This window comes from Acipenser ruthenus, chromosome 5 (genome assembly GCF_902713425.1).
Source record: "Acipenser ruthenus chromosome 5, fAciRut3.2 maternal haplotype, whole genome shotgun sequence".
NCBI lineage: Eukaryota > Metazoa > Chordata > Actinopteri > Acipenseriformes > Acipenseridae > Acipenser > Acipenser ruthenus.
Window position 1 is genome coordinate 15,991,456 of NC_081193.1, and position 27,290 is coordinate 16,018,745.

The 27,290-nt window shown below is 36.4% G+C and overlaps 2 protein-coding genes across 6 annotated transcripts; both read right to left on the reverse strand.

The window, feature by feature from the left end:
* Positions 1 to 369: 369 nt before the first annotated feature.
* LOC117402510 (macoilin-1-like) lies at positions 370 to 18,948 on the reverse strand. 5 transcript variants are annotated; one of them, XM_059023730.1, is made up of 12 exons: positions 18,692 to 18,947; positions 16,820 to 16,913; positions 16,213 to 16,354; positions 15,851 to 15,977; positions 15,427 to 15,550; positions 11,394 to 11,572; positions 9,071 to 9,527; positions 8,705 to 8,863; positions 7,183 to 7,362; positions 6,328 to 6,448; positions 3,085 to 3,259; positions 370 to 2,870 (listed from the first exon to the last, which is right to left on the reverse strand). In XM_059023730.1, the coding sequence occupies exons 3-12, from the start codon at positions 16,330 to 16,332 to the stop codon at positions 2,680 to 2,682; spliced, it is 1,833 nt and encodes a 610-aa protein (XP_058879713.1). In that variant the 5' UTR covers positions 16,333 to 16,354; positions 16,820 to 16,913; positions 18,692 to 18,947; the 3' UTR covers positions 370 to 2,679. The 5 variants fall into 5 exon arrangements, with proteins under 5 accessions (XP_058879713.1, XP_058879712.1, XP_033859618.2 ...); XM_059023729.1 differs by lacking the exon at positions 16,820 to 16,913 and having other exon boundaries at positions 11,403 to 11,572; positions 18,692 to 18,948; XM_034003727.3 differs by lacking the exon at positions 16,820 to 16,913 and having other exon boundaries at positions 18,692 to 18,948.
* Positions 18,949 to 21,231: 2,283 nt separating this feature from the next.
* Positions 21,232 to 25,931, reverse strand: LOC117403207 (cysteine-rich venom protein kaouthin-1-like; the record flags this gene model as incomplete). The annotated part of the gene is made up of 3 exons (XM_059024748.1): positions 21,232 to 25,333; positions 25,610 to 25,655; positions 25,877 to 25,931. Coding segments are annotated over 3 exons (210 nt in total), but the record flags the coding sequence as incomplete, so codon positions are not given.
* Positions 25,932 to 27,290: the final 1,359 nt, after the last annotated feature.

The following is a 27,290-nucleotide window of genomic DNA, read 5'->3' on the forward strand; positions in this document are numbered from 1 at the left end:
CATGGTCTGTATTTTTCAAAAAAGAAATATCAGTGTTTTTATGGTACTGTTGGCCCAGGTTTACAAAGTTTTTTTTATTTTATTTTTATTTTTTGAGCCAAATTAAGTCTGATATTCACAAGACTTTTAGTTAAAGAACATTTTTTCATTAAATAAAAGAATGGATCTATAGTGGCAGCAGCTATCTAGAGTTTCTATTGATGGTGATCTGTCTTGTGTTACTTAGTATTGTTTTCTCCTGTGATTGGTGTTTGCTTGGGAAAGAGTTCTCATAAACTGTACCATCTGACAACAAACTTACAGAAACATAAATAGTGTATGTGTTGTCAAGTTGCGTATAGGTTGGAAAGAAACCATTGGAAACCAATGTAAAATGTAAACTCTTTAATTTGCATTTCAGTAACAGAACATGGTGTAAAAATCAACAAGCCCTTAAATGTATTCTGGTATTGATCAAAAACGTAACAAAATACCTGATGTCAGACATGATGGGCCCTATTCACAAAGCTTCACGTTTTTTTCAAGGTCAAAATTAGTTTAGATATTCAAGAATCTGGTCCAAACTGTTAGAACCCAACATTATTCTGCATCAGTTTCCTGAACACCAAACTGTAGTTATTGTAATAACCTATGAGTTAAAGCTTTGTGAATACGACCCAACATTTCACATTGTTCAGTTCAATATCAGGTTGTAAAAATAACACATTTGTATATGTGGTTAAGGGCTGAAGTTAACATCCCACAATGACCAAAAGGTAAGTTTGCATGCAGATTACAATAAACTCGAAACTCAAGTCTATACAACAGAGTGTTTATCAGGTTTGAAAAATAAAGTTATTGTTATTATTATTATTATTATTATTATTATTATTATTAGAAAAGCAGTCTGGATTTTGTAATATTCAAAAAATACACACTGTCTGCCTAATATGCTACAAGTGTAAATTAAATGTCCACAAATTACAAACAGGTACATTTTGAACAGATTTACATAAAAAATACAAAGGACAATATCCTAGTACAAAACCTTTACAAAGTATCAAACATACTACAAAACAGGTATGAGCACTTCAGGTCAAAAGTATCCCTATATACCATATACTTTTTTTGTTTTGTTTTGTTTTTTAATTCAAAATTGAACATACAACATAAAAATATGTTAAATATTTCAACAAAGTTGAAATTCAGTATAAAATTAAACCATAAATAGATAAATAAATAAATAAATCTGTACACGATTGAAACCGTTCAGTTTATTGTTTTATCATTTCCAACTCATAAAACAATATAAAACTTACTAAATTATTAATACTAAAATAAATTATGACATAATGCATACAATATAAATGAAGGGGAAGAGTGCATTTCAGATTACAGAAAAACTGTATTCTGACATTAAAAAAAAATCAGTTTTGATCTAAGGGCTCGACTAAGATGATCAACTAACTTTGCTGCAGGGAAATATGTTGTAGTAGTAACTACGTGAACTGCCTTCCAACCTAAATTCCCTGCAAGCTGATCAACTCTCCAAAAATGCCAGTCGATCAAAACAAATCAGCTTTACTTCTTGCTCAGAAAACTTTTTTCAATAATAAACGGGAAAATATAAATTATTAATTTAACCCAAGCAAACATACCTTTGCATGGGTTGCATTGTATCAATAAAGTTTTACAGACCAGCAAAAGTACTGCTCTCATGATTGAATGTGAAGAGATGGCATTAGTTCTCTTCCAACTGCAGTCAATCCACAGTTGTATAGCACATACAATGAGAAGCACAGCTCAGACCTGTAAATGGCTTATCTTGAGCAGACCATCCTAGAATGATAGTCCAGCTCAGGATCCACAATCGGTTAAGATCAGACAGCCTAAAAAACATCTGGTTGTCAATACTGTGCATCAGCAATTGAGGCGTATACATATACTCCACCTGGAACTCAAGATGTATGCTCTAAGCCCAAAAACACAAGCCATGGACACCTTGTCAGCAAAGGATCCAGTTTACTGATGAGTGCAGTTCTTCTTCTACCGCCTAGATAGCAGGCAAATAATTTACAGGGAGTCCTGTCTTTCTGAAAATGACCAACAATCATTCAGTGTACTCAGTGTCCCAAGTTCAAACCACTTCTTGGTTTTGACAAATGTTAACGGAATATGAAGAATTCAGTGCCGTAAGTTCCCTGCTGGGAATTCATTTTGTGCTATTCTAAACCTTATAATACGTAATCACCAATAGCATCACAAGTGAAAATGGAAAGAAACTACAAAATAAAATAACCATTTTACAAATCGGACAACGTCTGAAAGTAACACATTACAAACATGCATCTCTGCGAGCTACAGTACATGGACATTGATCAAGATTAATCAGTTGTTTATGGACCACGGATGGACCAGAACCTACATTTACATTAGTTGCTGCTCCTTTAAATGCACGGATGTACTTACGAGTGCCTCAACTACATCGCCACAAGCATCCCCAGCAAATGTCAATTTGTTACAACTTCTGACTACAGCAATCATACCCTTTTCATCACACGGCAGGGTTCTCTCTTTTCTCTCCCAGACTGAATTCTACAAAAACATTTGTTTTAGTTCACATAGACCCTGGGCTGCATACGGTGGCCTGGCAACACATTCGAAGCCTGGTTTCAGCACAGTATGGACAAGCTGGAATGTTTATTTTTTAAGACACTGGTACATTAATGCACTGGGATCAAGCACATAATGTTCAGAATTGACAAACTTAGTTAAATACTGAGGTGTAACTGGGTGCTGAACACCATATGTAATGTCTGGCATGACAGCCATTACTTCAGCAATCTTCTGTTTCATTCCTCCAATCTCTTTGTCCTGTTTCATTAGTTTTCCTACAGGATAAACAAAGCATGTAAATTACAAGAAGATAAACGATATAATCAAAGATCTGTATAGGGTTTTATTAAAATGCTTCTTTAACAGAGGTGTAATAAATCTACTAAAGAGTGAATATTATTTTCACTCGCATAAAAACAATGTAGGAAAGATGTACATTATGTCAATCCCTGTGATATGGAAGAATTAATAAAAATATTTAAATAAAACCTTGGGCTATCTCCAGCTGTCGCCGTGCATCTCCAAGAGCAGAGAACAGGTCCAGCTTGATCCTTGTTTCAGCACTAAGGTTGTATTCTAGGTGATGGGTCTTATCCTGCATGGCTGAAAGTGCTGACAGCAACATCTCACTATCTTGTTCAATGCCTTTATATCTGCAAAGTACCTGTAACAAAGAGAATAAAAAGCAGTTATAATAAAATAAATGTTAACATGGGCCAGTGTCCTTCCTGGTTTTTAATTTAATTAATTGTTTCTAATAAGCACTTATTGGTCCAATTAAGTAATTTAGGGTACAGTTGGAACAAAAACCAGGAGGGACACCGGCCCTCCATAACCAGTACTGGACACCCCAGATCCATGGTTTTCAACATGGAATTGCAATTGATCCATGAGCACAAGTCCAACAGCTGCTTAACTAGCAAGAGTTGGGAAATGGAACAACTATTTACTGGTTTCCTACTGGATACCCAGTAGGTAAAGTGTATACAAAAGAGGCATATGCTTCCAGCAATTATATTAATTTAGGACTTGTGGCAGGGCAGAAGCTTGGGTGCTTGGGAATGTAAGGTTGGCAGGGATGGGGTTAATCCTGTCCCTGCCAACAGTCACAGGTGTGGCTATTCTCCAATTAAAAGGAGGAGAAATCCGTTGTGTGGGGGAGGGGGTTAGGTGAGTGAAACTGTGTTTTGTTGGTAACAGTCAGAAGGCGAATGCCCAGCCCACATTTGTGTATTTCATTTTGGCTCTCGTTCTTGTTTCTTGTTTTTTCTTCTGTTTTGTTAATAAATGTGCACAACAGCGCTTCACTGCAGCGTCTGTCTCAGAGTCTCGAATTCCTGCCGGTAACATCTTGGGCCACAGCTGTGATTGTTGGCAGAGTCGGAATTAACCTCATCCCTGCCAACCTTACATTCCCAAACACATTATTTACACAAGCAGGGCTTTTGCCCTGCCACAGTAGTGTAATCAACAATCAATTTGCATTAGAAATGTACAGACAAGGGACTTTAAATTGTCTGATGAAGTTGGACCACTGTTGGTCATTGCTGGAACTGTAACAACTTTGTTGCAGAGAAAATGTAATTATTCTATTCCTATACAAGGCAGTTTCTTAAGTGGTTGTTTTAAAAATATTTGAATGTCCTGCATATTGCATAGACTATGATGTATAGTCAATATGATATATCTTCATAATAACTTTCATGCAGACAAATATGGGTTTATAGTAGGGGTAGGCACCAATATCGATATTTTGATATGATATCGATAATTTCCATATCGCGATATCGTGGGATTAAAAAAATTAATGTACGCTCGCAGGGACATACTTTTTATTGCCAATACTGCTAAAAATACAAATGCAGTATAATCAGGTTTATTTTATATTAAGATACCATAAACCCCATACATGCCAATCATTGTTAGTCTCGTAGGCAAACACAACACATAAAGTATAATTTAACCATTTTATTCAATTGATTGGTGGTTTTCTTTTTCTAAGAAGCTGATTAACATGTGTATTTAAAACAATCAATAGCTATAAATGAAGAAAAACAACACATCCATAACCTGTGTACCCTCTCTTGTGCGCTCTACTCCCGTTTCTTCACCTGTTTCCTCTCACTGGCCAATCCCTTACCGAAAACTATATCCTGTTTTCAAAATGTGTGCGCATCAACTAATTCAAAAACAGGATCATCTTTTTTAAAGGGATACACACCTAAAAACAGATTTAACACAAACAAACATAATAAACAGGAAAATCGGCTTAAATAATTTGATTTTTTATATAATTTTTTTTTTCTTCCATTCAGAACGTACTCACAAGGTACCAAACACTATTTGCATGCTGCATTCAGCACTATTGGGATTATTTTGAGATATGAACATGCATCAGTGGTTCACTGCATTTTTTCCATGTGATTACTTACACTATCAGTAAAGTATTTTTAAAATGTGAACTTTTGGTATTATACAGTAGATGCCGCTTATTAGCAACCTCTCGGTTCCCAGCAAAAAGTTGTTATTAACCGAACGTTGTTATTCAGCGAAAAGCCACATTTTCAAGTGTATGTATATGGAAAAACAATCTATACTACAGTTGTAGAAACAGCACATTGAAATACACATCTTTGTTCATTAGTGTTAAAAAATAAACACGAAAAATCAGAACAAACAACTGTTTACTAATACTACACGATGTGTAAAACAAAAAAGGTTTACACAGTACTGTATGTACACACAGTACTACAACAACGTACTATCAATATCCTTAAAAACAGTAAACAAACTTGGTATACAGTACTTACATTTAATACAGAAGCATCATTTTTTGTGAAGTAGTTGTCCAATGTTGTTTGTTTTTTTACGATTCACCACCTCTAGCTGTAAATCTCTCAATTTTGCGTAGCCAATTTCAAAATGCGGGATACAACAGATTTTGAGATGCCAAACTTTTCTGCTACCCGTACTTGTTTAGCACCGGGTTCACGTAGTGCCTCCAGAACCCGAACCTTATCGGCTACAGAAAGGTCTACACGTTTTGAAGCCATGATGACAGGCGACAATCAGACTCAATAAATGTACAGCTGCGTGCACGCAATGTATTCGTGTGCGTGCCATAGCCATAGAAATTGTAAAAAAAGTCATTAAAGCAGCAGACAGTTGCTAATATCCAAAATCCATTAACATTGAAGTCTATGGGACTGGATTGATTCCTGTGAAAATGTAGTTAATAACCAAAAGTTGTCTTTATCAGGGTTGCTAATAACCAGCATCTACTGTACTTTTAAAACATCAAAACACATCTCAAAATAATGCAACATTTAGCATGGCTCCCTACTTAATACTTTTACATGTGTCGTGCATTAGAGAAGATTAAATGACTTCTGGATTGGCTAGTCTGCCCAGTAAAGTAAGGTACATAAATATTTTGGTTTTGAGGTAGCTGGTGATAGCATGGAATAGTAAAACAATATAAGTATACCTTGTTTTTCTCCATGGATATTAAGATACTAAGTTAAAGTAAGTTATTGCATTTCTTGTGTAAATATCAGTTAACGTCTGTATGTATATGTTTCCTATTGCAATTGTGCTATTATAGTTTTTGGAAGACTTTGATATTATCGATATCAAAATACGTGCACGATATCGATATACAATTTTAATTTCATTGCCCACCACTAGTTTATAGCCTCTAAACCCGTATTTGTCTTTAAATTAAACATTTACCTCCACTTCATTTTCAAGGTTTATTATTTGACTTTCTTTTGCTTGAAATTCCTTCTGAAGTTGGTTCCAGTCTGTCTCCAGCTCCTTAGCTTTTTTCTTTAGGGATTCTGTGTGTTCCTGCCTGACAGGGGGAATTAAAAATAATGCAAGGGATTTAGGCTTAGCTACCAAGGGATGTACGTATATTTATAAAGTAGGCAAAAACATTAATTCCACTGAAGATTGTACAACAAGGTATTATATAAAGAGTAGCAATACACCTTATTATTGGTCGCCTCAGTAAAGCTAATATCAGTCACTTATCTGCGTGTCCATTTTTCTATACCGGTTGCTATACTGGTTAGCATGTATTTAAAGCTCATTTGTTGAGCTTAGGTATATTGGATGCTGCATGCTTCACTGTCAGCCAGGGCTAGACTGGCGTTTAGATCAATGGAAAACAAAACGTGTCTATATATAAAGTACACAGTTTGTTGTTACACTCTATTCACTTAAATTCCACTGAAACCTGTTAAAGTATAATATATATTTTGGAAACCACAAATATATTCTACATGGAACATACAAAATGTAAATAACTATGCGCTCTGAGATAATTGCAAGCGCTCTGAGATGATTGCTTTTAGGGGCGCTATACAAAATAAAGTTTATTATTATTATTATTATTATTACTATTGTATAAATCTACCAATGAATGAACACAAGAAAAAAAAAAGTCTACAATTATTTTTTTACCTAGGCAAGGAATATTCACGACCTTGATCTGCAATTAGTATGACAAAGAGTTTTAGCAGCAAAGCACCCCAAAGAATAAGCCATTTTCAGAACACTCAGGAGGGAAAGAGGCAAAGTTACCGAGTTGTGAAAAGTAGAGCACCCTGAGTTACTGCAGACGTTTCATCTGTTTTTCTTGTTCTTAAATCAGACAGCTGTTTCTCAATAATCGCTCGAGCCTCCATTTCTGCGCTGATCTTCTTTTCTAACAGTACTGTTGCCTGTTTGTCTCTCTGCTTGGTCTTAATGACAAAAGCAATTCTAAAAGAAAAGGACAGAATGAACAGTCAAAAACAAGTTACAGCTTCAGTTGGAGACATTAATGTCATTGTAGTTAGCAAATACATTCCACACACACACACACACATCTTTCATTACATGGGTCCCAACCCAGTTTTTAAAGAAACACATTTAATTTTAAACATGACACCTGGCACTACACTAGTTGAAAAGAAAACTTTCCAAGCCTCACTCTCTTAAGGCCACAAACCCAATATTTGAAATGTATATGGGGTCATTACCCATTTTCTTGAAGGGATCAAACCACCACCCTTGGTCCACCTGAGCTAAAACGATCCTTTTGTTTTTTTACAATATGGCCAGTTCTTGGGTAATAAACCGTTATGAATAACTGAGGGGAAAAAAGCACTTTCATATATCAGAGAACAACTTTGCATTCTTTAACCACCCAGCTGCTTATCCCGCGATTTCCACGTGGAGCGCATGCAAGTCCAAATTTGTCACTTCCGTGAGAATAGCGTGCAGGCGCTTATATGTGCATCTGCAAAGTTTAACACGTCTTTTTAACATGCTTCAATAAAAAAATAAGAAAACTGTATTGTAAAAAAGTGTATGCAGCTTTATTTTTTACTGGCAGATGTTATCGGTCTCTAAGAAATGTGCTTGACAGACCGGGTCATCTGTATACACACAGCTGAGAGTAAAACATGGATGCCTGTGTATCTACAGAGAATAAAATGAGGAGATTTCTTCATTTATTTGTTGGTGTTACAGTTTGGAAGGAAGCCTCGTTAGGTTTTATACTGGTCAAAACGACCTATGTATTTATTGTACCGACACTTCATAATTCCTATAACAGCTCTATACACCCATGCCTGAAACTGGGGAAGATACTGTATATGACATGACTGAAAATTTGCGACGCAGGTTTTCTGATGTATATGTGCTAGATAAAGACATTAGCATTGATGAGGGGTGGAAGTGCATCTGCTTTGAAATCTATCACACAAAAAATAAATAATTTCAAAAACGTGATATGACTGAACAAGTATTATAATGTTATTATAATGCTGCAATTTTAAAATATGTTATTTATACTTATAAAATGCTGCCATTGGAAAAGAAAATGATCTACATTATAATGTTACAATTGTAAACACACTGTTGTTATTTAAGTTCTATTGAAATACTGTATTTCTGTTTATCATAATCACAAGAATAAAATCTGTCCCAAAAAAAAAAAAAGAGCATTTAACATGGAAATTGCCAAAATAAATGGGGAGCTGGGTGGTTAATATGTTGTTGTTTTTTAATTTATTTTACGGTAACAAAAGTGATTAATATATTAAAAAATAACACATACTTGTTCTGTAGCAGGTCATTTGCTTGTCGAAGCAGTGATATTTCTGGTCGAAGACTTCGTTCACTGTTTGTGAGGTTACAGAAATGACTGCGAAGCTCTTGTTCACTCTGTTTATTGGTCAGGAGATCTGACTTTAACTTCTTAACTTCCTGCTCCAGCCTAAAAACAAATTACTTTATTATTATCACCTTAGTTATCCCCTATGGGTGCACAGCAAGGTCTATTCTAGTTACATGACTAATTTGCCATTGAAAAGATTAGAGTTAGACAATCATACAATACAGAATTAATAAACATTTATTTTGATATGTGCAGTTAAACCCCTCCACCCCACCACACCCACAATTAAGAATAAAACAAACTTACTTCCTTATCTGTTCAGAGGGAGTGTTTTGATTTGCTGAAAGGCTCTGTTCACTCATCTCCCAATTAGGACTGATATTTTTGGTCGAGCATTTCTGTTTTTTCTCCCCTTTAACAATAGGCACTAGGATACGGTTAAGCATTTTACGCACTTTGGGCGATGTATTTTTAGCAGTCCTTTGAACTTTAGCCCCTTGTTCTTCTTGAGGTAGACATTCAGAACTTCCAGATGTCTCACAAGTTTGACTTCTGTTCAGGCAGTTCTCCTTGTTGTCACTCTCATTTGCTTTAAAAGTTGAAGGCTGGAAACTATTGTCATTTGGCTTTGTATCCTCCATGTCATTATTTGTGTCTTTGCAATCAATTTGGGAATAGTCTAACAGGTACTTGACATCTGTAACAACAGCCCCATTCTGACACTGGTATTGTGTGCAATCTGATTTTGCCATCCACTTAGATGCTGCAAATATAAAACACAGATATATGTTTTAATAATCTGAAATTATGGATTTCCTTTTGGGAACCACTAGAACAGAAACCAGTGCAGGAACATAGAGGGTCTCTTAATACCATAATAAGTGCAAGGTTATAGTGAAATGCAATCTTCTATAGGTGGCTAGGAGTGTATAATACAATGTAGGTGAAGACTGGTGCAAGATCAATGCAGTTATCTTGTTCACCGCGAAGAATGTGACAGACAGACAGATAGCAATGTAACTCTTAGCATCTGTTAACAAAGAATGGTGCAGTTTGAATAAATAAGTACATGTCACTGACATCATTAAATGGTGTACACGGCTTTTCATCATTCATTGTCACTTACCATGCGTGTGTGCACGTTTTAACAATCGGGAAGTACAGAATGTTTTGCTTGCAGACAACACACTTTCCCAGGGGGATAAAAGCTGACAATAGTACGGAATGATAATGGCACACTAGAAAATTAGGAACTACTACTGAGTACAATAATTAATTAAATGTTATGCATTATTTTGTTTATATAGTTTAAAGTCCAGGCAAATGTGTGTCTAATGGCAAAATATTGTCTTTTAGCCTGTTGCTTAAATGTATTATTATTATTATTACAGGGTCTGTAATAATAATAATAATAATAATAATAATAATAATAATAATAATAATAATAATAAAGACTAAAAGGCAGGGATGGAAACAAAACTGCCATTGCATATGAATTTCTGGTTTTGCTATGAGTTTAATAAGACACACCTGAGCTTGTTACCTGTACACTGTGAATAATCAAGTTTGTAGTAAAACCTGGCATGGGTGAAACTGCTATGTAATAAGAGTCTTATTTCCATCCCCGAAGGGTCTCAATGTTACGAGATATCCGGGTAATTCTTAAATGCACAAACAATAAACACAGTCTATGAAATCACGGCAGGTTAATCCAGCAAGAAAAGTAACACTCACCTACCTAGAAGAATAAAATAAGATTTGAAACAAATCCGACAATCTATTCAAAATGCCAAAGTGAATGTGGAGTTTCACTTTTACTTCAGAACCATTATAAACATTGTGACATTGTTTCAAATATAATCAAAAAATTGTGATAGACAATTATTTTTCACACAAAATGTATAATATTATCAACGTTGCAATCGTGTTGGGCATTCTTAAAAATTAAAGTCTCACACTGACCACTGTGGTATGAAATAAATGCATGTTGTTTTGGTTTTACATGTGGAAATGACAAATTAAATAGCACTGTTTTTTTTGTTTTTTTAACTGGGATGTTATGTGAATTGCCTAAAATAAACAATACAATTTACTGTACTGTATTCAAGTTACTGTACCTACTACGTAACTTGAATAACTACTGACCACTACAGTATATTTTTTTCTTATGTCACCATTTCCTTTTTAAAAAAAATTTTATTAAAAAAATATATATATAATCCATATATATAAAACTGCAGTGTACAAAATTGAAGGCATATGAAAGAAAAGGTTTTTAAAAAAATGTACACAAAAAGTTTAAAAGATTACAAAATTAAAGATTTTCTAATCTTTTAAACTTTTTGTGTACATTTTTTAAAAACCTTTTCTTTCATATGCCTATATATATATATATATATATATACACACACATACAGTATATATATAAACAGTATATATATATATATATATATATATATATATATATATATATGTATATTTTAGCTCAAAGAGCCAGCTATATTATATTGTCTGAAAAAAGGAGAAGGTGACATAAGAAAACAATATGCCAAATAAATAATGAAAGAATTAATGCATTTATTAAAACTGATCCCCCCCAAACGAGACTAAAACCTGTGTGATAACTTACGTTCCTTACAGTCTGTCTCATATCTTGGGTAAAGTTGCAGGCCTGGAGGTAGAGCTTGTTGCAGTAACTGCATGTAGAAGTTGTTTTCTTTTTGCACAGCTTTCTGTATCCTCAGTTTAACAATGCTGGTGAAGTAACAGGTTGCATCAAAACCCAAGTAGACTACTGGGTACCCAATGCTTTAAAAGAAAGGAGGGAGACAATTGGTACAATGAATGCTATGCTGGACTTTCAATTTACAAAAAAAACTGAAAGTAAGCACAGTTTGGTACAATCCTAGTTATGCTGGATATCAACAGATATATTCCCCCAATCTCACGCCTTATATTTCTCCAAACCAATTTCCATACATTTTAATGTCCAATACCTTTGTGCAATTTATAAATATTTTCTCAAAAAGTTTTCATCTGGTGCATAGACTCAGTTGGAGTAGATTGGCAAACTCAGACCCCAACATGGTCTCATTTGAAGTGATTTTTAAAACCCAAAAAGTAATGACTAAAGCTATGGTTTACAATTTTAGAAAAGCAAACTATTAAGGTATGAAACAGAGACTAACAGAAGTAGATTGGAGTAAAATAGAGAAAACATCCACAGGAAAAGGATGGCTGTTTTTTAAAAATGTAGTACTAGAGGCGCAAAACAATTAAATCCCAAAAGTACACAAATCTAAATCTAAAACAAAATGGCCAAAATAGTGTAATAGATCAATTAAAAAAAAAAATTCCGCGAAAAAAGGCACTTTACAGAGCGTTTAAAAGGGACCAAAAACAATGTACACAGAAAGAGTACTTGGAACTGCAAACACAAGTCAAAAAGGAAGTTAGAAAGGCCAAGAGAGAGATAGAAATTCAACATTGCTAAGGGGGCTAAAACCAATTCCAAAATGTTTTTCCAATAATATAACAGCAAGACAACATTCAAAGAGGAGGTTAAATGTCTAAGACACACAAATGGCAAAATCATAGACAAAGAAAAAAATAGCAAATATATTAAACGATTACTTGTCACAGGTTTTTACAAAGGAGGACACAGACAACATGCCCCACATGTCGACCTGTTCCTATCCAGTTTTAAATAACTTACATTCCTTACAGTCTGTCTTTAAAGGGACTAGGAGCTCTTAAAATAAACAAATCCCCTGGGCCGGATGAGATCCTCCCAATAGTACTCAAAGAAAAGAAAGAAGTTATTTACAAACCGCTAACCAAGATCATGCAACAGTCTCTTGACAAAGGGGTTGTACCGACAGAATGGAAAATTGCAAACGTAATACCGATCCACAAAAAGGGAGACAAAACCGAACCAGGTAACTACAGACCAATAAGCCTGACTTGTATTATATGTACACTTATGGAAACTATAATAAGATCCAAAATGGAAAATGACCTATATGGTAGCAATATCCTGGGAGACAGTCAGCATGGTTTTAGGAAAGGGAGATCGTGTCTAACTAACCTGTTTGATTTTTTTTTTGAGGATGCAACATCGACAATGGATAATTGCAAAGCATACAACATGGTTTATTTAGATTTCCAGAAAGCGTTTGACAAAGTCCTGCATAAAAGATTAATTCTCAAACTGAGCGCAGTAGGGATTCAAGGAAATGCATGCACATTGATTAGGGAGTGGTTAACATGTAGAAAACAGAAAGTACTGATTAGAGGAGAAACCTCAAAATGAAGCGAGGTAATCAGTGGTGTACCACAGGGATCAGTATTAGGTCCTCTGCTCTTCCTAATCTACATTAATGACATAGATTCTGGTATAGTAAGCAAACTTGTTAAATTTGCAGATGACACAAAAATAGGGGGAGTGGCAAACACTGTTGCAGCAGCAAAGGTCATTCAAAATGATCTAGAAAGCATTCAGAACTGGGCAGACACATGGTAAATGACATTTAATAGAGAAAAGTGTAAAGTACTGCACGCAGGCAATAAAAATGTGCATTATAAATATCATATGAGAGATACTTAAATTGAAGAAGGAATCTATGAAAAAGACCTAGGAGTTTATGTTGACTCGGAAATGTCTTCATCTAGGCAATGTGGGGAAGCTATAAAAAAGGCCAACAAGATGCTCAGATATATTCTGAGACGTATTAAATTTAAATCAAGGGAAGTAATGTTAAAACTTGACAATGCATTAGTAAGACCTCACCTAGAATACTGTGTTCCGTTCTGGTCACCTCGTTACAAAAAGGATATTGCTGCTCTAGAAAGAGTGCAAAGAAGAGCAACCAGAATTATCCCGGGTTTAAAAGGCATGTCGTATGCAGACAGGCTAAAAGAATTGAATCTATTCAGTCTTGAACAAAGAAGACTATGCGGCGATCTGATTCAAGCATTCAAAATCCTAAAAGGTATAGACAATGTCAACCCAGGGGACTGTTTTGACCTGAAAAAAGAAACAAGGACCAGGGGTAACAAATGGAGATTAGATAAAGGGGCATTCAGAACAGAAAATAGGAGGCACTTTTTTACACAGAGAATTGTGAGGGTATGGAACCAACTCAGTAATGTTGTTGAAGCTGACACCCTGGGAACATTCAAGAAGCTGCTTGATGAGATTCTGGGATCAATAAGTTACTAACAACCAAACGAGCAAGATGGGCCGAATGGCTTCCTCTCGTTTGTAAACCTTCTTATGTTCTTATATGCTTCAGTGTAACTGGAACAGCCCAAGGATAATATATAATTCTGGTATTATTATCCGTGCCCTTGATGTTTCTCTCCTTTTTTCCCCCAATCGGGCACTGCAGATACTGAGTAGTTTACTGGTGCTCTCAAATCCTGAGCATTCAGCCAATAGAAAGGCTTGTTCCTGCGAGCAGACACAGGGAGCCTTCCCATTGGTTGTCCGGTGTGGAAATAGTGGTACGAGCTGTCAGTAACTGATCAGGGGGCTGCACGGTCTGCAGCCTCAGTGACAGGCAAGTTACCAAAGGAGACAGACTGGAGTTAGTATGAGGTTAGCAGCTCATCATTTTCACAATTTATATTTATTTTTGGGCAAAAGAATTGTAAACTTAAGCAAAATTAAAAGTGTTCCTAATATTTGCAACAAAGCTTAATTCTGTGCGCTGTATCGCAGTAAAATGCAGATAGAATTTTGATAGTTAAGACTGGCCGGTGAGTAGTGAGATGTGTTACCATTTCCACCAATGAAGATAACCCATCAAACAGGTGGCTTATAAGTCCATACTGTATACGATTGAGAACAAATCTATTCACACATTGTGTCCATTATTGATAAAATGTATTTTCTAAAACAATTGAACCATTGTTGCAGATATAGAAGTGTGAATAAGTAACATATTGAAACGGACTGCAAGTACAACACTTATTATGCCATTTGTGTTTATATTATTATTATTATTATTATTATTTATTTCTTAGCAGACGCCCTTATCCAGGGCGACTTACAATTGTTACAAGACATCACATTATTTTTACATACAATTACCAATTTATACAGTTGGGTTTTTACTGGAGCAATTTAGGTAAAGTACCTTGCTCAAGGGTACAGCAGCAGTGTCCCCTACCAGGGATTGAACCCACAACCCTCCCGTCAAGAGTCCAGAGCCCTAACCACTACGCCACACTGCTGCTGATATCAGATCATCTTGTTAACCGACTAGTTGTGATGCATTTGTTCTAAGTTTGACACATGAATACTTTTTGTGTTTGAGCCACCTAACTCAAAACCAACTACTGCTCCATTGCTGAAGACATCTGAGCAAAACCCAGTGCAAATTCCACTAACACCAGTGCAGACTGCAAGACAAACAAACCTGCAATACAACACTAAAAACGCACAATCAAAGTACATTTTTCATAGAAACATTTGTTTTTCACTGAGATATGTAGAATATACAATGGTCAAAACTTGTATAACCCACTTGATGCTCTGGTATTAAGCCATTATATAAATAGACATTGTGTTTCACTACACACAAATATGTACAAAGTAATTAAACAGTTTTTTTTTTTTTTTTATTAAATCAAAAGGATTATATTTTCTGCCAACCTACCAGTGTGCTGCAAATAGATGAGACACATTCACATGGGAATTTTTCAGATCCTTAAACCTGAGAGCTGCTTCAATATAAACCAGCAGTATCCATAGCGACACTGTAGACAAACACAATCCTCTCTCTAAAGGAAAAACACGTAAGTGAAAACAATACAAATTATTGTTTTAAATTAAGAAAGCAATCCTTAATGGTGCCATAGTAAATCACTGCATGTAACTGACTGTCATTTATCACAGCTATACAGGGTCTGTAATGTCATGTTTTTATTTTTTATTTTTTATGTTTTATTAATATCTCACAACTTTGCTTATTCAAATGATGAATATTTTATATTGATTAGTAATCATCCTTACATATGCTGCTCTTTTGAAATGCTTTGTTTTGTGCAATACATTCAGTCAAGGTAACATGTCTCTCTTACCTGTATGCCATATGTAATCAAACCATATATATGTGCTGGCAGCAAAGAAAAGCCAGTGCAGAGGTACAAAGATTAAACAAAATACATCCAAGGTGAATGCTGCACATACGAAAACCACACACACCACCTGGAAACAAAAGTGGGGTGACAGATTTAAAAGAAACACATTTCATTAGATGTTATGATGCTGAACAACAACAAAAAATGAATACCTATGGCTAGACAAAATGCTTTTAGGTTAACTATAGTAGCCTACTTAAATTATAAAACAGCTGGATGGACAAATACCATAAACATTTAACTGGTTGTGTGTATGTTTTTATGCATTTAAAAATATATATATTTCAAATTATAATGCTTACCAGGCCATGACAGTGGAAAAAGGTGTAAACACTCCCAAAGAAAAGCCAGCAAGGCCACAGATACTCAAATCGAAACTCTAAAATGAAGTCGACCAAAAGAACCAGAATCCAGACTACCATGAACTTCAGAAATGCAAAAGCACTGAAAAGGACAGATAAAAACAGACTAGCATTGTACATACTGTAGGATGACACACATATTTGTGAGTCTTCAGTTTCCAATGTGTTACATGGTATCTTATACGTTTATTTATGTCTACCCCTCAAGAGGGAGACATTCTGTTTCCATCACTCCCTAGTGACTGGATAAACGTAATTCCTTTGTTCTGTACTGTACATCTCTATTTTAGATGGCAATTGCTTTTGCATTGAAAAAATGTAATACATCACAGAAAATATATTATAAATAAGAAGAAGAAGAAGTAATAATTGGTGGAACTCTCTCAATAATAAATAGTTCTCAGATTATCATGACATTTTGCAGTGCTTCAAATCTTGCTCAACAAGTCTAATTGACTTGCTTCACTGTGTGACGCACAGACAGTATGTGCAGATTTCAGTGGCATGGTCAGACAAAAAAAAATAATAATAAAACTCCATGTCTTACATCAAGCGATTCCTGCTGGCTAACCACTTGAGTACATCCCCTCATTCACAAGACACCTGGGCATTATATTCACAATATTACCAAGTATTTGAACCTGTGAAATGAACAGTCTTTATTCAAAGAAATATCTTGTACACTGTATATCTTCCTTTTTTTGATGGACACTATCTAATGCACTTCCTAAACTGGTTATTTATTTTTGTTCATTGAGTAATCTGGGACTGTTTGTTTTGTGATACGCTCTACTAAAATAAAATGGTCAGTTTTATTTCCAAGAAATGCATTTAATTGAGTATTCCTAGGGTCTTTCTGCATTGGTTCAAAAAAGAAGCCTTAAAATCATGTTCTTAATAAAAGCTGTCTACTGCAACCTGGGCTACATAATGTTTTATGGTACCTGTGTAAAATTGTGGTTCTGTTTTAGCATGAGACTAAGGCCTTAATTTGTTCTAACAAAATGTATTGGTAAAATAATAATAATAATAATAATAAAAGTGCTGATGAATATAAATAAAACTGGGATTTTCAGAAAAAGAATCAAGTTTCTAGGAAACTGCATTAATGGAGAGGTCTCTGGCCTGGAGAGTCCAAGGATTAATTATGCACAGTCAATGTCACTGTCAGCTAATAGAGTTTGACAGTGACATTAAAGTCAGTTAAATTATGAGCACACCTAAGCAATTTGAAAGTGACATCTTCTACTTTAGAAGGAACATGCACTTAAAAATCACTCAAGAAATTGACAATTGTACAATTTTTCAATTTTAAGGCCCTCAGCAACACAAGGCATTCACAGGGCTACTGCCATTCTAAATATTTTAGATCCTCAAAATCACTCCAATATTTAGCCTGGTTTCATACCTGACCTGTATCTTCCACTACACAAAATATAAGCCAAAATCTTGAGGTGGGAATGTCTGGATGAGTTGACACGGAATGACCCAATACACTCATCACTAGCCCTTCAAACAAATTTTCCTCCTTGATGGGACCGAACTGAAGGAGTCATTTAATGGATGGCACTTTAAATAATTAGCATCCTGAGACCAAATTGAGAACTACCAAGATATTCCCTGATCTTAAAATTGTATCAGTTACCATTTAGCCTGAGTATGCCATAATAAAGTCAGTACCCGGTTAAACATAAATCATCTCATTCAAGTTTGAAATAACGAGAAACATCTTGAGCGCTGCATTGTACAGATGGCATAATGACGACATTGCTTACAATAACAATCTGTATTGCAAGTGCGTGCAGAATTCCGTGTGCCTAACCTCTTAAGCTTCTTAAACGGTTGTCGTCTTTAATGCTACAGCTGTAATCACCCAACTGTAAATGGTAATGCAAAAGCATATTCTACGTTACCTGTTCTTTGTGTGATTCCCCAGGAAATGCAATTATCTAGCAGTCTAGACAGCTTGAGTATTTTTACGCAGAAGCCTAATCATGAGTAATTGTATCAGATCAATTCAATTTATTTTATTATTTTGATTTTAAGTGAACTGTGGTGGCTCATGACGATGTTGCCAGGGAAATTATCACAATAAAGCAATATCCTACTAGTCCTATCCGGAATATTGCATTATGTATACTTAATTTACCAGGCTGCGCTGTCAGATTTACATTTTGTTGAATTAGAATATATGACAGCATTAATCGTTTCCCATAGTGGACTGACTGCACGTTTCCTATAAAGCAAATATACAAAACTTACGTTTTGTATCTCTAACATCTTGCTCATAACAATCCGTATTTAACAACGTCGACACCACAAATTCACAACCAACATTCGGTAAAAACATACAGTAGAAAAAACTCCAGCGTCACAGAAAGGACACAACGGATGCCAAGCGCGCGTTTTGTGTCCATACCTTTCAGAAAGCCTCTCTGATATTTTACTCCTTTTCATTTTCCTCATCCTGCTCGTATCCACAGAACGTTTCTTCATTGTGCGTTATTCTCCCTTTTTAAACGATAAACAAAGGGCTTAGAACCTACACGTAATACATTTAAAAGATATTCCAGCCTGAACCAAACGAACAAAGAAAGGCTGATTTTTCTCCGCGTTTTGTGTATGATTGAAGCCTAAACTCAAAAGTATCACTGTGCGCATGCCCTAGCGGTCTCCAATGTTTTATAAGAGATGCAAATTACAGGACTCGCACACAAGCACTGCCTGTAGGTGCTTCTTCAAAATATTACTACAATTTCCTCAGGAGACATTTTTCATATTCTATACCAAATACACACTTTCCATACAGGTTGTAAGTCACTCAATTAATACACGATGGTATTTGCTGTTTGCTGATGCCTATTTTTGGGCATTTCATTGTTCATATTATCAAAGGCAATATGCAGTACTACTTATATGTACTTTAGTTTACAAACGTTTTGTAACACCTTGGTCGAAATCAGTTGTTAATGGGGTTTAAATAGACTTCCATGCAGATCATGCCTGCAATTCGAAACACATCTGATCAGCTTGCATAAAGTATTCTATGATACTTTATTCAGCTCTGAAATGTTCACTTGTACCGATAATTTTAGGTTACATTGCCTTATAAAATACAATATACAATATACCATTTATTGCATTCTGCAACTTTCAATTTTTCTGTTGATATGTGCTGTGTGAAAATTGTTGAAACACCTGCATTATTGATATCGTTAGCATTTCTACTGGCATACAGTACCTTGTTCTTTCATGTGGTTGCCCTAGCAAATGTCATGAATGTGTCTTTTTAAGCTCCACTCTGTGAAAACACAGTTGGCCAATTGGAGTCAAAGCAGCGGCAAGCTGTCACAAGCTCTTTCACAGCCTCATGAAGACTGGCTGGCAGGACCAGTTCCACTCAACAATACCATCAAGGACCAGCAGAGGGCAGACATTTTTAAATCACACAAAGTAGAGAAACGTTCTTTGAACATTTTTGTCACCACTGGCATTTGTACTTATATAGTACAGTACGTACTTGATCTATAGTACAGTACAGCAGTATGTACATCATCTATAATACAGCACAGTAGAGTTAAAGTATGACAGTATGTACTTCATCTATAGAACAGCACAATAGTTACAGTATGACAGTATGTACTTCATCTATAGTACAGCACAGCAGAGTTACAGTATGGCTCCTATGACAGATATTTGATCTTCACGCACCAAATCTTAACTCTTAACAACAATCCTAATAACATTCAACTGTAGCGATTATTTATGTATTAGTTCAGAAGATTATGAAATATTTCTCACACTAGAATTAAACAATTACAGAACATTTTTTATTGTGTTGTTTAATAATGTAACCATGTGCTATCTTTGTACTTAAAAAAAAAAGTATATATTTGCATCATTTATTTCTTACAATTATTTCTATTTGGTTTTTGTTGTTTGTACTCCTGCACAGATAAAATAAAAACATATTTAATTTGCTGTCTATTACTATAGTCAGTGAGATTTTTTTTATACTTTAATGCAAGTTCTGTTTTAGTTCCCAATTGTGAAGTCAATGAGGTGAGTTTATGTGAATGAATTAATGTTAGTAGTGTAGCATTTATAGGTTGTATTTAAATAATTAAGCAAGTGGTAGAAGTTAAAATAATTAGAAACTTTAAATAAAATGTATGGATAACTGAAAATGAAACCAAGTACGACGTTTAAAAGCAAATCAATAAGAGTTGCCAAATGTGTTCTTTACACTATATATAAAACTAGCAGGTACTTTTGAACACACTGAAATGGAATCAACACAAGAGTTTGTAAGATAGTGTTTCCTGGAGGGAATGTTTTAGTTCTGCCCTCGGCAGGAAAGCGAGTGGCATGTTGGCTGTGCTCACGTTTATGCAACGACTGACCAGTCAGAGTTCATACTGAATACCATTATTTTGGACCCTGATTAAAGGCACCTTGTACAAGGTGATATCTGGAATGGTAACAATTGTTCAAACCTACACAAAGACTCCAAAAAGTCTTACAAAGTGATGCCAGCAGTGGGGTGTATATTTCAGCATCTTCAAGCTACAGGAGGGACCATATACATAGTGTGGCTGAGAAGTGGCATGTCCAAACAAAAATTAAAAAAACAGCATTTATTACTAGCTTGCAAAATAACTTAACATTAAAACTGCTAGGAAGATACTAACACACTGATAATGTCGCTGCAATGGGACAGTGAGTACAGCAAGCATGGAGTGCCCCATGCTTTAACGCACAAAACTGGTGGACAGCAGACCAGGTGACAATAAACCAAACACTGTTAACTATATGTACTAACGTTAACCCTCCCGTTTTCCACTCTACAGGTTCTTTTGGGATTATGTGACACCAACTCTCTCCTCCACCTCCTCCCTCTACTCCTCTCCCCTCCCCTCTCCCCCCTCATGAACATCCAAGGACCACAACACAGGTAAGTAAGCTTCAATTTTTATTGCAACGAATGGCCACAATAATCTTTATCCAAATCACAATTTACACAATACAATCCCAGCTAAAGCTATACATGACATCTATCTAAAATCACAATTCTTACTAAAACAATTGGATAAGGTTAACACTATCTAAAAACAAGTTCAATTGTGCAAATAGGCAGGGAGGGTCCCGGTGCTTCTCAACAATGAGAAGGGAGGCTGTAGCACAGAAAGATACAACCTCATATTCCTTGTGTCCCGGCTTGTAGTATCACTCCTGGCTGAAAATGGCCCTTGTCCTCTTCACTATAAATTAGCCCAACACAGGACCGGCTTCTCTCCATCCCGAATGCTGTCCCGCTGGTCACCATCCAACAGGGTGTCAGCCTAAAACCCCGGGCCCAGGCACCTGCTGTAACAAGCCAAAAGAACAAACAAAGCCCCCGTCACTGCAGTTGCAACATATTGTATTGCAATTTTAAGTTTATAACAATACTCCAGTGGGTCATCTTTTATACAGACTATCACAATAATTATGTACAATCAGTATAATGCTATTTGACACACTTCATAACTCCTATACAGCAGTAAAGTCAATATATGTATTGTACTGTCAAATAAAATTGTTTCTAGTCGCACACTGAACAAAATTATTCTAGCCCAGTGCACTTATATGCAAGCTAGACAGGGTTCACCACGCATACAAAAGTACTATTACTTAGTTGTAACTTCCCTTGATCTCTTGGTCCAACTTTTCCAGGTTCTTCCTGCAGTCTGTTCCTCCAGAGATTCCTCTCGTCCACTTCCTCGTCTGGATCCTCCAGCAACACAATCTGCCCTGCTCTCTGCCTGCACTAAGCTGACAACACACCTTTTATAGGCAGTTAGTAATGGAATGAGGTAATGGGTAACAGGTGATGCAATTGGGTTCCTCAGAATGTCAATCAGTCCTACCATTTAGTCACCAGTGTACTAATAATAAATACAACAAAATAGTAAAACACACAAATCAAAAACTGAACATAGCTGAAGATGTCTGTTAGGAAACGCTAGCAAAATGTCTTCCAGCACAATTAGATGGTGCAGCATTCAAAATATGGTACCGTTTATGAGCAAAGTTAGATTAAAATTATGCTGTAACAAAGAAGAAGCTTCAATCTTTAATGTGCTGATCCCCACAACTGTTACCTCGTGAAGCAAATTAATCTCACAATCAACTTATTGTAATCACTGAGTCACCAACTTTGCATGATGTACATAGAAACGTGTACACTCCAAATACTGAATGAAATGATAATGGACCTAAACCATACCATAAAAGACACCAAATGTTCACAAAACACACCCTGTATGTGAAGCAATTGGGGCCACAAGCATGAACCAGATGGGTGCAATACACGGAAAACATGCTCTCCCTAACATGCAGTCTATTAGGGCTGCAAGGCAACTTCGGACACCAGAACAGAGTCCTATCCTTCTCACATCCTTTTCCAAAAATGTCACACAAAAGATTATATAATGGAAACAGATCAAATGTGTTTTTAGTTTTCAGCTGGACAAAAACAAAAACAAAAAACATTCCATCACTACAGCAACCTTGAAGACTATCATAGAATAGAGCAAAGTTAAAATGTATAGACCTGTGGCAAGGTCCAATGTGGAGCATTGAGTCAAGCTGGTCAATAACTCCTCAATTTGTGGGATCAATTGATCAAAAAATTGTTTAGAGGTGGTCCTATATGCCCTATCCAGTATCCTTAGCATCCCCTTCTAAAGCATCCAATAATAAATCCACTTTTTGTCTTTCGTTTAAGGTCTGCATGCTTATCGTGTCATTTCTCTCTTCCACTCACCCAATTTCACTTCTACCCCAGTATCCATAAACTTGGGGATCAAAGGTGCTCCCATAAAGAAAGACATCATCATGGTCACTGGGTGTGGTGCCTCCTCCATACTGTTGGCAAATGTGCTGCTCAACCCAACCAAAATCCTGCCAACTGCACCAAGATTTGTGACACTCACTCGCTCAGAGGGGCTACAAACAGAGGGGTTATTTTTAATATCCTCTCGGCCCAAGAGGTTCCAGTCCAGTGCAATAAAGCACTGAACAATAATAGATAATTGATCAGGTTCTTTTTATTTGGATACAGAGCTAAAATACAGGGAACAGTGTCACCAAGAAAAACACAGACAATAGATACAGTAGTCTCCATGTATAGGAACACCTCCTAAGAGAACACTTTTGTACACTTGCATGAAGCAGGACACCAAGCCAAAACCGATTGGTGGTGTGACGGGGAGCCCCGCCCCTGTGTACATTTGTGCGCTGTTTATTATGATTTATTTGTATTATTATGATTTGTTTTACCTCTCGTGAGAATGCGTGACTGTCAGCTAAGTAATTTGAATTGGCTGTCAGTCACGCAGACTAATTTAAAGAATGCGACCATCTCCGGATTGATTGATTGTTGTTAATCTGGGGATGGTCGCATATAAATGGAGACCCACGGCTTTTGCGGGGAAGTTCAGGAGTGGAGAACGAGAGTCAGAGAGAGGAGGTAAAAGAATAACTAAAGAAAACAATTGCTATGCGTGCTGATTCAACATCAGAACAAGTCTTCTTACGGGTCTGTGATGTCACCACCACGCCAGCCTGGCACAGTGGCAATATCCATTAGAGTCTTTCAGAGCAGGACAGTTGGAATACATGTCTGTGTAGGCACATGGGTTTGCTCTTAAGTATAGTCAGTAACAAGCACCATGTCTTAAGAGTATTTATTTGCATAACTGAATTAGATGTTCTGAAACATAGCACATTGTGACAAAGAGCGAATGAATCCGAATCAACAATCTCCCTCTCGACCTGTGAGGGCACTGTACAACAGGAACTGTGTGCCTTGTACTGAATGGTTGCGCAGTTCATTCCAAGGGCAGTCGGAAGCCGGCCATTCAGGAAAGGGATGGCGTCACGGTACCAGGAGTCACCACCCTTGTACGGTAAGCAAAGTTTCATTCATGAATTGCAGGAGACGTGATTGAACTACTATCGGAGGGGGCGGGGCTTAGGGTACTTTAGGGGGACGTGACGCCGTAATCGGTTCCTTTGTTGTGGTTGATGAGAGGAAACGAGGACTGTTCGGAACCTCAGTTAAGTGTTTTGTTTTATTTGCAAACGTGTGTGTTTTGTCTTTGCCAGACTGATTCAGCACAGATCTGGGAGTTGCAGACTAGGGCCAGCGATTCACCCGGACTTCACCGCACCTGCACTTAACCAGCATCACTGTTTCCAGCACCGCACCTGCACTAAGAGCATGCACTGTCCGGAGACATGTCTGTGTTTGTGTTGTGTCTGTGGTTTTGTAATTATTATTTCGGGACTGCGGCCCCTTGTTTTGGCACTGGCAATACCCATTGCTGGGTAGAGCCAGCTTTATTATTTAAACTTTGGTCAAGAAAAATAAAGAACTTGAACCGTGAACTTTGTGTTTGTCCTTGCCTGAAGCACCTGCATCACCCTTTCACTACGCACTGCAACCCACACGTTCACACACATAAATTAGCATCTAAAATTATCTTTCAAAAACTTTACTGGATATTGAAAGAGTTACCCAGTGCATTGCAGAATAGCAATTTTTTAAAAGTTGTTTAGAACCAATAATAAAATGGTAAGATACGTGATCATTTTGTTGTTAATACCGTAAATTAATAGTTTCTACACTTACTGCAGAGCTTATCTTTACAAGCATTTGGGCACACCACATGATGGACCAGCTCTGTAGGGTGTGATTAATAATTTTTGGTAGTTTCCTCTGCACAGTGTAAGATAAAAAAAAAGAAAAATCACTGTGTAAATGATTGAACTGCTAGATTTGTAGAGAAGTGTTACTTGTAGATACCTAAACTTTCTAACAATGCAAAAGAGTGTTGGTTAGATCCCAAAAATGTTGTTTTAGCTAAAGAAGCATTTAGAATGTTCTGAATCTTGCTTCAGATTAAATTATATTAAAAAAAAAAACATAACTTCCAGAGGGCAGTACTGGCATACATAAACATATTCATATTCAGAACCAGGGCAATGAGCAACTGCACAGCCAACCTTGTTAGACCTGTATCACACAACCTACAAGGGAATTGAAAATCATTCACAGCAGGTTTTTTTAAAAAAACAGAAAAGCACAAATGCATTAGTGGTATTTTTGTTATTATTTCTTTGAGAAATTTGACATTGTAGATAATGGCTGCAAAATAAGTTAGACGCTAAACTAAACTATTAAGGTTTTGGTTGGTAATTAACTTTTACCTGAGTGTAATGCCCAACAGCAGCAGCATTTGTTGATCCAACTCCATACTTACAATACTAGGCTTGGACTGCTCTATCTCAGGAATTTGCATTGGAGGACATGTAAAGATTCTCACCACACCCGCTAGCTGTGAAGTTTAAAAATATATAAATATAAATTAGATGGCCTGTTGAACAGATATCCAAGATGTCTGACATTTTATAAATGATAGATGAATAATAGTTGTGTCATATTATGTGGGTTATAGTATATTCCATCCCCGCTACATAGTCTCACTTACAGACAATATTTTTGGTGCCATTTATTGTATATAATAAAATATTTTCTTGAAAAACATAATAAACTTACTACTGATTGTTCTCATGTCAGAAGGACTGTGATTCATAGAGCAAGTATTAGCCCATTAGCAGCTGCCTCTCCACTCCATTCCTTTGAGTGAGAAAAATAAATGACATATATTAAGGGAATATATATATATATATATATATATATATATATATATATATATATATATATATATATATATATAGTGCCTTGCATAAGTATTCAACCCCTGTGGACTTTTCCACATTTTGTAGTGTTACAACCTGGAATTAAAATGGATTTAATTAGGATTTTTTGTCACTGATCTACACAAAATAGTCCATAATGTTGAAGTGGGGAAAAAAATCTACATATTTTTCAAAATTATTTACAAATAAAAAACTGAAAAGTCTTGATTGCATAAGTATTCACCCCCTTTGCTGTGACACCCCTAAATAAGCTCTGGTGCAACCAATTGCCTTCAGAAGTCACATAATTAGTTGAATGGAGTCCACCTGTGTGCAATTAATGTGTCACATGATCTCATATTAAACACACCTGTTTCTGGAAGGCCCCAGAGTTTGTTAGAGAGCATATCTAAACAAACAGCATCATGAAGACCAAGGAGCTATCAAAACAAGTCCGGGATAAAGTTTTGGAGAAGCACCAATAGGGTTGGGTTATAAAAAAATATCCCAGACTTTGAACATCCCCCGGAGCACCTTTAAATCCATTATTAAAAAATGGAAAGAATATGGCACAACCGCAACTCTGCCTAGAGAAGGCCTTCCACCAAAACTCAGTGACCAGGTAAGGAGGGCATTAGTCAGAAAAAGCAACCAAGAGGCCAATGGTAACTCTGAAGGAGCTGGAGAGATCCAAAGCTGAGATGGGAGAAACCGTTCATGGGACAACTATAACGCGGACGCTCCACAAAGCTGGGCTTTATGGAAGAGTGATGAGAAGAAACCCATTGCTGAAAAAAAAACATATTAAATCCCGTTTGGATTTTGCCAAAAGGCATGTGGAAGACACAGCAAACATGTGGAAAAAGGTTCTCTGGTCTGATGAGACCAAAATTGAACTTTTTGGCCTTAGTGCAAAACGATACGTGTGGCGCAAAGCCAACACTGCTCATCACCCTGAGAACACCATCCCCACGGTGAAGCATGGTGGTGGCAGCATCATGTTATGGGGATGCTTTTCATCGGCAGGGACTGGGAAACTGGTCAGGATTGAGGGCAAGATGGATGGAGCCAAATACAGGGAATTTCTAGAGGAAAACCTGTTTAAGTCTGCAAGAGACCTGGGACTGGGGCAGAGGTTCACCTTCCAGCAGGACAATGACCCTAAACACACAGCCAAAGCTACACTGGAGTGGTTTAAAAACAAGAACCTGGATGTCTTAGAATGGCCCAGTGCAGAACATTTCTACAGGTGCCAGTATTTTGAAGTTTTT

Excerpts from the sequence above, each read along its gene's own strand:
- LOC117402510 (XM_034003727.3), bottom strand. The coding sequence starts at position 18,768 with ATGAAGAAACGTTCTGTGGATACGAGCAGGATGAGGAAAATGAAAAGG. Across the intron at positions 9,528-11,393 it reads TGAGACAGACTGTAAGGAAC|CATCTAAGTGGATGGCAAAA; the intron begins GTAAGTTATCAC and ends TTATATTTGCAG. Across the intron at positions 7,363-8,704 it reads AATGACCTGCTACAGAACAA|AATTGCTTTTGTCATTAAGA; the intron begins GTATGTGTTATT and ends CTTTTCTTTTAG.